The sequence below is a fragment of the Schistocerca serialis genome, chromosome 3, assembly GCF_023864345.2.
Source record: "Schistocerca serialis cubense isolate TAMUIC-IGC-003099 chromosome 3, iqSchSeri2.2, whole genome shotgun sequence".
In the NCBI taxonomy this organism is placed as follows: domain Eukaryota; kingdom Metazoa; phylum Arthropoda; class Insecta; order Orthoptera; family Acrididae; genus Schistocerca; species Schistocerca serialis.
In genome coordinates, this window is record NC_064640.1 from 286465461 (window position 1) to 286478481 (window position 13021).

Sequence of the window (13021 nt, forward strand, 5' to 3'; positions counted from 1 at the left end):
CAGACTGATTATATACTGTTAATACAGAGATCTTGAAACCAGATTTTAAGCGATAAGACGTTTTTAGAGGAATGTGTGGTCTCCAACCATAATTTGTTTTTCGAAAACTGCAGGTTATTGTTTTTATTTCATTTACTTTTCTTTTTGTGAAGAAGGGGTTAGAATTTATTTTGTTGTGTGACAGCAGTGTAAGTGCTGTTTCGTAGAATTCAGCACAGTTTGCAACATTTCAAGTGACAGAAAAACATGAATTTCTTCACTTGTTATTGGTCACTACTGCTCTGAAGCAGAACTGATCTGATGTGCATAACAGTTAGTTTCTTCCGCTAAGACTCTCACTAAATTGTCAGTGAGTAAGAGATGATGAATTGCATAGCATCACCAGACCAAAGAACAAAAAGTGAGGTCATGCTCAGACTGGTATGACTGTTACGCTCACACCATAGCCAAAAATGAAATTAAGGAGATGGGACCTGGATAAATTGAAAGAACCAGAGGTTATTGAGAGTTTCAGGGTTAGCATTAAGTATGATTGACTGAAAAGGAGAAAGGAGTACAACAGATGATGAATGGGTAGCTGTGACAGATGATAAAATGAAGGTAGCAAAGGATCAGATAGGTAAAAAGTTATGGCCTAGTAAATATCCTTAGATACCACATGATATATTGAGTTAATTGCCAAAAGAAGAAAATATAAAAATGCATTAAATGAAACAGATGAAAGGCAATATAGATGTCTAAACAATGAAACTAACAAAGTGCAAAATGGCTAATCTGGAATGACTGATACATGTAAAATTATAGAAAATTAAAAAGACTTTCAGAGAAAAGAGAAGCAGCTGCATATCAAGAGCTTGGATGGCAAGCCATTATTAAGCAAAGAATGGAAGTCAGAAAGATGAAAGAAATAAGTAGGAGGGCTGTGCAATTGAACTGAACTTGAAGGCAATATTATGTAAAGGGAAAAAGAAGTAGATGAAAATGTGGGAACTATGCTATTATGAGAAGAATCTGACAGACCTCTGAGAGAACCAAGTCAAAACAAGGCCTCTGGAATAGACAACATTCCCTCGAAATTATTTATATACTTGGGAGGACATACCATGACAAAATCGTTTCACTCAGTGTGCAAGAAAAATGAGACAAGTGAAATACCCTCATACTTCAAGAAGACTGTAGTAATTCCAGTGTAAGAGCATGTGCGGCAATACTAACCTTATGAATTATCTTAGAAAACTGGACAAAGAAAGGCAAATCTATGTTTATATCATTTTTAGATTTAGAGAGAGCTTTTGGCAGTGTTTTCTGGAATACACTCTTTGAAACTGTGAAGGTAGGAGGGATGAAATATAGGGAATGAAAAGTTATCTGCAACTTATACAGGAATCAGACTAAAGTAATAAGAGCCAAAAAACATGAGAGGAAAGGAAATGGATGTAGATTGGAGTAGTTATTTTAAGGTGAAGAGGTTTGCACAGTATTAGGTAGTGTGGAGAGCTGCATCAAATCAGACTTCGGACTGAAAACCATGACAACCATGGTACTGACAAAGACTTGCTTGAAGTCAGTATTGCACAGAATGTCAGTGGAACCATTATACACATTGCGGAAGAACCGATTCTCCACCCCACCCCCCACCGCCAATTTCCTTCCCCAGCCTGAAGATTTCTTTTGTCTGTACTGAGCTCATTGGCTATGCCATGTTAAGCCTTAATATTCCTTCCAGCATATACCACTCTTCATCCCTGTCACTGAAATGCACAGTGAAGTCTGTCATCCTGTTTGGATTACCTGGCGTTGTGAAATGTCTCATTCAGCGAATGGGAGTTTCAAATCTTACTAACAGTGTGTCAAGACATACTTTAGTTGCTGATAGAGTTCGTAACTAAATACTCAAATGCGATAGCAGTGCAAATGAAATATACATTCCTGTAGTAAAACATGGAAAGGATGTATGTTTTCTGGACAAGTATAAACCATTATGCCTAATAAGCAGCATGTGCACATTGTTTGAAAAGACAGTGATCTGGCATCAACCTCATCACTGTATGTAGACTGATACTTCCTACACTACAATAATTCATCAATTATGGGTATTGCTGAAAGCCATCTCCAAGGAGTCATTTGGAAGGCTCACGATTGGGCACTAATGCATAATTTTCATTTCTCTTGTCTGAAAACCTACAGTACATATTTCTGTGAGCTGAGGAATCTATATTCTCAACCTGAGCTTTACTTAGGTAACAAATCGTTTGAAATGTTTCAACATAACTGGATCTTGGATCTTTTATTCAGAAAATACTTGATACAGCTGAACTCGTATATCAACTGAAAACCAATTGTATTCTAAAACTTAATGATCTCCAGTTTCTTAATTGCACCACATGGGGAGTTAATTGCGCAGTTATACTACATTTTTACTAGCATACAAATTTATGGTGCTGTCTGTGTCGACCCTTGCCTATTCCTGTTCACTGTAGTAGTGTGCCTGCTCCTGTTTACCACAGTAGTGTGAAGCTGGTGAGTGGGGCATTTTGCAGAAGCCCTTTCAACAGTTTTACTACTTCTAAACTACACAGTAAAGATCCATCAGATAGCTTACTGTTTATATCCCCCAGTGTGTTTTGTAAATAGCAAATTAGGTTTTTTATGAGTGCCTCTAGAGCTGGTAGGCCAGCTGGGAGCAACTGGAAGTTTTAAGAAATGACATACATCTTATTCTGCTATGGTACACATGCAGAACAACCCTTCATGTACCTCACTGGCTTGTATTTCTTCCTGAGATATGTCTTTTTACACATTCTGTAGACAAATGGGGAACACTGCACAATCATCCTCCCTATACAGATGGTTAGAACTGTAGCCTGTGTCAGCCATGTTTTTGTGTCTACTGGTGAGGTGAACAGCAGTCCTACCAAATGCATGCAGTGTGTTCATTGTTGAGTTCAAACGTATCACCTGGCCTTTATGACAGACCGGAACATGCAGTGAATTTGCTATTATGCTTGATTACAAGCTTTTGATCAGTGCTATGCATAAAGGTATGCATGTGACAGCATGCGCTGCCTAATGTGTTCCAAAACACCGCACATAAGTATGGAATTTGTCTAGGACTCATACATTGGATTTTATTGGTGACAAAGGCAGGGTCAACTGCTATTACAGCCCTTTGGCTAGGGACCATTTGTATTCACTACAGAAGGATTGTCTTACTGTAACTATTCTACGGTATGGACTCAAAGTTTGTATATCACACACTTCCTCCAGCTTAGGCAAATGGAAAAAATCAGATGGTTCTTTTTGTATTACATGTGATCTTTGCTGCATTTAAGGGGTTAATGGAGACACCATTTAGTTCATCACTTACTTCAGGGGCAGTTTCTGGGAAAACCAGAAAATGTGTCTTTTGGGTACCAAAATCAAGTTGCTAATTCCAAAATGGCCATGCACAGCAAATGGCTAATATTTTCATGACATATTCCTAAGATTTTGATCTCAAACAGTCTTGAATATTTTCTTGATGCATAATCTGTATCAATTCAGGCAGGGGGCGTACTTCATAGTCTCGGATGTTATTGAATTTAGCATATGTTAACCCTTTAACTGCTCTGGACATGTTAACGCACGTGCCTTTGTACCTGTTCCTGTGTGCTCTGCAAGTGTTTACATGCACCACCAGTCCTTCTACCTGGTACTCTGAACGTGACTATACGTAGAAACGTTCAGAGTACCACGTAGAAGGACTAGTGGCGCACAGAAACACGCTCAGAGCACACAGGGACAGGTACAAAGGCATGTGCGTTAACATGTCCAGAGCAGTTAAAGGGTAAAGGAGAGCTTCCTCTTTTAAGTTGGACAGGTTTTATTTTTAAAAAATCATATTTGTAACTTTGAAGGGTTATGTATGTCTTCACTGATGTTGTTACTTACTAATTTCTTTGTTACGGTGTTTATTTCTATTGTCTTTGTTGCAGTTATTTCTTATCACTTTCCTTGTTGCAGTTATTTCTTATCACTTTCCTTGTTGCAGTTATTTCTTTTCACTTTCATGGTTGCAGATATTTCTTACACTTGGTTGTAGTTTCTTGTCTTTTCTTTGTCGTGGTTGTTCATTGCAGGTTTCTGTATTGTAGTTGTTCAGTGCTAATTTGTTTACTGAAGAGGCTTCTAAGAAATCTGAGACCATCCTGTGAGTTCTGTGTTTTTGTGAGGGATTTGCCAGTTGTCACATTTGCAGTGTGTTTTGTGAAAAGGCCTGTTTGAAATGTCTTCTGACTGGGGCCACAGGAGAGTGAAGTGAAGTATGCTGACTATTTGCATATCCATAAAAAGGTGATATATAAAACAAAGAAAAAACAGACTTCGTTCAGGTTGGGAATAAGTGTTCTCATTTGAAGACTATATTTCAAAGTGAAGATGTTTCCAGTGATGACGTTTTGTATTCTAAATGTTTTGACAGAATAACAACAGTAATAGTATCTGAACAAGATGAAGCCTCCCATGGTGCAGATTGTGCAGATTTGGCATCAATAGAGGAAGAATTAAATACCCTGAATGAATCAACTACAGAGGTAGTTGTTAGTCTTGTTAAGAAACTGTGGTCAGTGAAGTATAGTCTTAAGCTCTGTGCATCAAGAATGTGCAGAGAAATTACTAAAGCTATGAATGAATACAATACAGCAAAACAGACCTCACTCTTCAAAGTAGAAATTTCAGTGTCAGAAGAAAATGAACCAAAGCATGATTGTGCATCCTACAGTGAAACAGTGCAAGTTTTAACTATTATTCCAGAGACATTTTCAAAGAAAACAATTTTGAACCATGTTCCATCAGTATCAGAGTACATGGTAGACAAATCAAGAAATGCGAGGTCTGTAAAAGGAGTCTTTGGAAGACCAGATCCCTGTTATGGTCATCCTGTAGAAGCAGCTCAAGTTCAAAGAGTGCAGTCATTTTATATGGAAGATAAATGGGACTGTTCTTGCCAGAGTGTTAACAAAAAAGACATTATAAATGTAACAGTTGAAGGTCAAAAAGTTGTGAAAGTGAAGAAGTACACGACTCACAGTATTAAAGTAACCTTTGCAATTTATAAGAGCAACTATACAACTCCATACATTGGAAGATAAAAATTTTATGCACTACGACCTACGTGGGTAGTTCCACACCCACCTAGAGATTTCTGTTTATGTGTGTACTGCACGAATTTTGAACTTTGTGTGGTAACTTTGAATAACTTTCTGGAGCACGTGACATATGACACCTTGGTTGGGCCTGTGAAGTCATTAGTAGTCTGTGGCGTAAAGCAAGATACTTGTTTGTTTCAAGAATGCGGTGACTGCCGTGGAAAGGGAGGACTGTCTTTACAGACACTTGTCCTGGAAGACGTAGCAGATAACTCTGCAGAAATTACATATGCGACATGGGAGGAAAATAAACTATTTAAGAAAACTGTTGCCTTTGACAGTTTCATTGATGAACTTGGTAAATGGTTAGTGAAAGCAGTAACACATCAGCATCTGAAGAATTTGCACCAACAACATGTTGCAGAAGTGAAAAGGTGTTTACAGGCTGAAGAACTATGTTTAGCGCTTCACTATGATTTTCCTGTGAACGGGTCTGTAATTCTCCCACAAGAAGTACAAGGTTATAATTGGAGTAATGACCAGGTTTCAATTTTTACAGGAGTGACATATTTTCAAAGCAAGACCACAAGTGTTGGAGTTACAAGTGATGACACAGGAAATGATTCAGCACATGCTTTGCTAGCAATGCGCAAAATTCTTCAACTGCAAACGGGGGCAGAGAAGATCATCATTATTTCTGATGGTGCTCCTAGTCACTTTAAAAATCGTCACCAACTGTTTGAATTGAGTAAGTCGCTTGCGCCAACTGACTGGGTATAAAGTGCTATTGGTCACGGGAAGGGACCTTGTGATGGTGTAGGAGGCCTGCTGAAGCAACATGCTACAAAACATAATCTTTCCAGACCAAATACAGCTGTGATTCAGAATGCTGAGGATTTTACGAGAGTTGTGAAATCTTACACATCCACAGCCCTCATTCTTTTCTCCAAAGAGGAAATCAGAGAATTTCATGAGCAAAAAAAATAAGAATGGTCCGAGCAAACTACTCCTGTGAAAGGAATTCAGAAGATACATTTTTGGCCACAAAGTGATGGGCGAACTCATATTGCATGCACTTTAAGGAGCAAGAAAGAAGAAATTTAGTTTGTTTGGCCAACACCTCAGAAACAGCAGGATAATATTCAGATTCACAACCTGAGAAGGAGGATGTTTGTGGCATGTGTGTATGACTGTGACTGGTGGATTGCAGAGATTATAGACACCAGTTATGAGTTAAGCAGAATTGTAGTGAACTTATGCTACCACATGGACCAGCTGCTGGATATAGGTTTCCAGCTGAAGGTCAGCAACAACACCATCAGTGCTCACTTACTGTTTACTATGTTTTGAAGATTGTAAGTGTTCCAGTTCCTATTGGTCCTACAGGAAGGCATCAATCTATATCAAAGGAAGATAGTGAAGCAGTGGAACACATTTTTAGTTCATTGACTGGCTAATTTCAGTACAAAACAGAGTGCATAGAAGTTATATAAATTGAAACGTTCAAGTCTTTGGACCTCTCACATACATTTTGAGACCATTTAAAATGCTTAAAAAATGAGTCTCTTACTCACCTTTCAAAACTAAACTTATGTTAAATAAGGCTAGGTTTTGATTTTTATGAGCCTGTTATGTGATAATGTGGTAATAAAGCAGGTTTTATGTATGGTAAAAATTTCAATTGTTTGTAAATCCTGTTGAACCTAAAAGTGGAAGCTCTCCTTTTCAGAGAATGCCGAACTATATGGTACTAATCAGCAGAAAAAAAATCAAAATTTTATGGATTGGCATTCTTGAAAAAAGAATCCATAAATTACAAAAAAAGTTCAGAATGCTATAGTAAAAGAACTTTGACAGTAAGACCAAATGGAGGATTTCTTTGCAATCCTTAAAACAGAATATGTAGAACTGTTCCAGAGATACAGCATTTTAAGATTTTTACAAAATTCTTATCTTCAAAATGATCAGCGTCATCTTTGGAGGGCTGTATCTTGGAGCAGAAATTTTTTTTGGAGAAAACAAAAAATACCTGTTCATACTTGGTCCTGCATTTTAACATATGCTAAATTCAATAACATCTGAGACTATGAAGGTAAGAGTTTTTCCTAGCCTGCCTGAATTGATATGGACTATGCCTTGATATCTTTATCAGTTTCCAAGATACATAGGTTCAAATTTAACCTACTTGTATGTGTAAAATATGCATGTAAAGTCTGGCATGAGGTGAAAACGTAGTTCACAAAATGATTTAGCATGGAGAAATGTGTTGCAAAGTGTGTCTGAGATCATCGTAAGGGTTTTGGGAACCCCATGTTGTTCTGAAGCACATGCAAAATTTTTGTGCACGTAAAATGTGGTATGAGGTGTAAAATTAGTTTTGCCTTATTTTAGTTTCACAGAAGTAAACTATCAAAATTTTGCTGACTCACCACATTCTTTTCATGTGTGTGATGTGTCCTGGTGTAGCAGGGAAAAAAAGGGAACCAGTGGAAAAATGTCCCTATCAGAGCATAAAAACCGTGAATATGCTCCTGTTTAAAAGACTCTGACTGAAATGTGAGGTACCAGCAACTTCATTCTATGTTCCTCAGCACCTTTAAAAATGTCCCCAAAAATTTTGGGTATGTGAAAATATTCACACTTTTTTATGCTGAGTGAGGAGACAGTGGCATTGAGGAAGAGATGGAAATGTGATAATATTGGAAGATAGTAGACAATGGTTGTGCTATAGAAAGAGCGAAGAAAACAATGTTTGAGAGAAAGAGAATGACACAGTGGCAGTGGAGTATAGCTGACTGTGACGGAACAGTGCTAGGAAAAGGAAGAGGAATAAAGTGAAGGAACAAGTGGAAGTGTGACATTGAGAAGATACAGCAGCAGTGGGAAGGAATGAATGAGACAGTGGTAGTAAAAGAGAGCAAGGAGACAGTGACAGTGGCCAGCAGCAGCAGCAGCAGCAGCAGTAGCAGTAGTAGTAGTTGGACAGAATGAAGGAGACTGTTGCTGTGAGACAGGATACAGTGACAAAGAGACAGAAAGAGATAATGACAATGAGTTGGGTTGAATGAGTGAGAATGAGAATGGGCAAATGAGAGTGGATGGTTATGAGTGACCTTTGATATGGACTAGGAGGTGTGAATGAATTACAGTTAAGGGAGCTTGTGGTAGTGAGAGATGAACTGCACATTTAAAAGAGCCCCAATACACTCACAAGCCAAAACTGGTGGGAAGATTTTTTTAAAGGTACTGAGGAAGATAGAATAGGTAGCTGGTATGTCACTTCTCAGTCAGAGCCTTTTAAGGAGGAGCATATTGTTTTTTGTCTTCTGGTAGGAGCATTCTTCTGCTGGTCATGTACTTATATTAAATACTGAAAATCTTAATAACACTGGCACAACCATGATGTTCCTTAGGACACATAGTCACTTAGGCATCCCATTAAGTGAGCTGTCAGATCAAATGACCATGTAAGTACTAAAAGAGATTTAGTACAAGGGGTGTTCAAAAAGAAACGAGCCAGAGGCATAATTACAGAAACCAGTACCTGAATGTTAGAAGTATTGACCCTGGCTGTTGAGACACTTGTCCCACTGTGTCACAAGGCGATGAATGGCTGTCTCATAAAATTCCTGGGGCTGCGATGTTAACCAGTTCCACACATTCAGCTGGTCGTCGTCGTACACAAGAGTGCAGGAAAGGTTATGCTGATGTTCTTCTTTGGTCAAGATGGCCCACTTCTGATTCACTTCCTGCAGCACGGGACAACAGTGAATGCCGAGCGTTCCTCGCAAAACTTGACCACCCTTTGCCAAGTGATCAAATCAAAAAGACCAGGCAATCTCACCTGTGGGGTCATTCTGCTCCACGACAATGCAAAGCCTCATATGGCCAACACAGTCGCAGCGCTCCTGCAGAAATTCAAATGGGAGGTTCTTGGCCACCCTCCATACAGTCCGGACCTCTCTCCCTGTGATTATGCCATTTTTGGTTTCCTTAAAATGGCTCTGAGGGGCAAATGATTCACCCCATACGACAACATCCAGCAGTGTGTGCAGAACCGGTTAACATCGCAGCCCTGGCAATTTCAAGACAGTCCTTCACCACCTTGTGTCACAGTGGGACAAGTGTCTCAACAGCCAGGGTCAATACGTCTAACATACAGGTACTGGTTTCTGTAATTATGTCCCCACCTCGTCTCTTTTTGAACACCCATTATAGGTCTCAGAGTAACTGACACCAATTTGTGGTCACAATTGAGATACCTAACCTTGAAAGTGTGAGAAGTAAGGTGGCAAGTCATTGCAAACTGTGCAACGATTAAGAGGAATGTTAATAGTAATCCATGTGTTAGATGGGTCCATTAAGCTTGGTGAATGCCTTGGTGCTATTCGACAGGAATAAAGAATGTGCTGGATGCAGGTTTTACCCCTTCCCGTCTCTTCTCTCTCCCTTTTATCAACAACATAAACTGATGAAGGAAAAAACCCTACACACATTCAGCACTCAACAGGTCCATTTAAGACCCAACTATCACCCTTTGTGAAGTGGTGTGTTGTCATATGTGAAGAAAGAAAACATTTCCAGTCAGGTGACTGAACCTCCCAGCTCCCAGTGCCATTAAGACTTCTAACTTGATATTTTCTAAAATGATTTTTCACTTCCTGTGAAATTTTCCAGTTTAACGGTTGAAGAGGCAGTAATAAAAATCCTGCTCTGGCCCTCAGGCATCTTGAATCATTTAAAGAGAATAATGGTATGTTTACTTGCCTAAAACTATGAGCAGTCTGTTGTCTGAATCATTGCTGGATTTAATAAACCTGTGCTTGGTCTTTAATGATCGCACTACTGATGGTGCATTGAAACTATATAGAAAAAAGGTTTGTTGAAAGAAATTCAAGAATCATTCAGTTTTCGCTTTTCTTAGACAAGAAATTAATGCAAAAATTGCATTGCAGTTAGTTGAAGCTGTGGGCAAAAACTAGCAGTTGACTGAAAAGCCTAGAACGTTAAAAAGTTCTATGCTTGTAGTGTTACTCTAAAAGGCTCACTCAACTCAAATAAAGATCATATAAGAATGCTACAGTATGTTGCCAAATAAGCTGCCATATTTTTAAACATATATCACTCTTTTGTGGTAGTTGTTGTATACACATTTCATTGCAGTGCTTGTCGGTTGCAGGTATAGGTGCTGATGGCCTACTACTTCAGTGATAACATACACACTAAATCACTAACTCCAAGAGAACACCAGGTAAGCTTTGATCTCTCTCTTTTTTTTTGTGGAGATTTTTCAGGCTCTCATCTTCAGAGACTAATTTGTCATGATAATGGAATTAAAAAGAAAAAAGAGAAAACTTGGCTAAAAGACTTGAGCATATGACTGAGTGCTGTGATGAAGCAAAGCACCATAGATGTTGTATGTAAAATATTTTTTTCTGAATTATGGAGAAATCTAAATGATCAACATTGGATGATTCTCTTCCACACTCCTCTTTTTGGATCTCATCCTGATCTTAATTATGCTTTACAGGCAACAGTTTGGGCCTCTGAGGCATAATAGAGGGTACATGGCACTAGTATTATTTATCACTTCTAACCAGTTCATGCATATAAGTAAGATTTTACAGTGGTGAAGGCAGTGAAATGGTATTCTGGGGAGTTGTGGCTTAAATCCTTACTGTATTGTTTTAACTTTTCCACAGTTTCTTAAAATCACACCAGATAAAAACCAGGATGTTTCAATAAACACAGACATGGCAGTCTCCTGTTCTGCTCATTTGGCCTTTTCGACACATCAGGATTCATGAGATAAGCACCTACTTTTGTGTTTCGACTCAATAAGCTGCCTGTACATAAGTGACCAGAGTTACACAGGAATGTGCTCAATCTCATCCATTAGTGGTTTCCTGGCCGAGATTCATGATGTGGACTCTAGGACTACAGTCACAAGGGTACTGAAGTTACATGAATATTTTGGAAAACAAATTTTGATGATTGAATGATTAACAAGGCTACGAAATATGATCTTGTGGCAATCTAAGGAATCTGTTGCATGACAGACTTACTTTCAGGCACACCAGAAGGGGTGCTGTAGCTTTGTATAGGAACACACTTCTTTGTGAGTGCAATATCTTCCTTACCATATCACATAGCCCTATTGAGTTTGATCATTGTGGAGATGGAGCGTGTAGCCCTCATACCTGCAGGTGACAAGACAGCCATTCAATGATTCCTCTTGATGTATAAGGTTAAATGAGCTCCACGAGGAAGTTGACACAATTTTTTTAGTTGTTTATGATGTTTGTATCTTGTGTCTGTTCAGTTTCCTTATATCCTTTACTTTTATAAGGTATACCCAATTGAAAAGGAGACTTCGCTGTAGTGGTGTTGTGTGTAATCCCAGTGGGTGGATGTGTTTGCCAAGAGATGGTGTGGTGGTATTCCCAGTTGTGCAAGCAGAGTGAATAGCTTTGCTGCAATTTCCTCTTTCCTGGAGAATTGTCTCCGCAGTTTGTTAAATGATGAATTCCCCCTGATCATCACAAAGAGCAGTTATCCAATATCTTTGTGCAGGAGGGCAACATGCTTCACAAATCTATCACTAGGTGAAGGCCGTATGCAGTGAGCAGTGGGTCACATGGAGCACAATATTCCTGTGATATCAGCATCCTAAGGTGGGATGTGTAAACATCCTGGGCAGGCACATGTTGTCACGACTGCTGACACCATTTCAGCTGTGGAAGAGAACGTACAGGTGAATTGTTTTATCACTTCATGTGACACTGCTGTTGAACTGTCGATAATCAGACAAACTTTGCATCACAGAATCCTCAAGAAGATTCATTATGGCAAAGTTTGTGCACAGTGGGTGCCCAAGTATCTTTCAGAGAATCAGAAGGTGGCAAGGATGGGTGTTTGCCCAACTGATCTGTTGAGATACATGGAGTGACATCACATGTGGCATGCAATTAAATGTGGTGTCACCACTTTGACCCTGTTTCTAAACGGATGTGCATGGAATGGTGGCATTCCGGCTCCCATCATCCAAAAGAAGCCCACTCTGCCTCGAAGTCAGAAAAGATACTCAGTCCCCCTGTGGGTCCGGGGGTTATAATAGGCCTGAGGTATTCCTGCCTGTCATAAGAGGCAACTAAAAGGAGTCTCACACGTTTCGGCCTTTATGTGATGGTACCCTGTAGGGTTTGACCTCCATCCTTCTAAATTTTCCCGAAGAGCGAGCCAATTGCGGAAGGGCGCCTTACATGGTGCATCATGTCCATCGTGCGCTGAGACCTCTTGCATCCTTTGTCAGCGTGGATCAGCACTTCAGCTCATTCTCCAGCTGTTGGCCGAGGTCACCCTCCTGGGTGCATTTTCAGCCGCCCACTGTGCTGTATCGCTTTCTATGCTGCGACGATAATATACTTCTTAGCTCGTTTACACCTGATATCCAGACTGTTAGCCAGTCCACTGTGATGTTGGATCCGCCATGTACCTTGTTGGGTGTAGCCCCCTGACCACACAGGGATTGTTCTACTGATGCCTGCTCCGTTAACTCCCCATGTATTCCAAGGAGTAGATCCCGTCACCCTGGGGCATCGGGACTCCTGGCAATGGCCATCGTGCCAGGTGGCCTTTGCTGCAGCTAGGTGGCGCCCGTGGGGAGGACCCCTGGTCAGAGTGGGTTGCATCAGGACGGATGAAACGCCATGAAGCATAGTACATCATCTCGTGCTGGTGGTACACCACCAGCGGTCTCTAAACGGTCAAGGTCTAACTTCAGTGCTAAGAAATACGACCCCAAATCGTTCCCCTCCCTGGCTGTACCATGGGAGGAATGCCAGGCTAAGGATGGTAGCAAAGCTTATTCGCCCCAGTACCTCGTATGTACGGGA

At 40.0% G+C, this 13021-nt stretch overlaps 1 protein-coding gene across 1 annotated transcript in view; it reads left to right on the forward strand.

Moving 5' to 3' along the window:
• The window catches only part of LOC126470068 (endoribonuclease Dcr-1-like), a 287625-nt gene that overhangs the window by 12540 nt on the left and 262064 nt on the right, over nt 1–13021 (forward strand). The window contains exon 2 of the mRNA XM_050097576.1: nt 10306–10377. Coding sequence (XP_049953533.1) covers nt 10318–10377 — 60 coding nt within the window. The 5' untranslated portion in view covers nt 10306–10317. The remainder of the gene's footprint in view (nt 1–10305; nt 10378–13021) is intronic.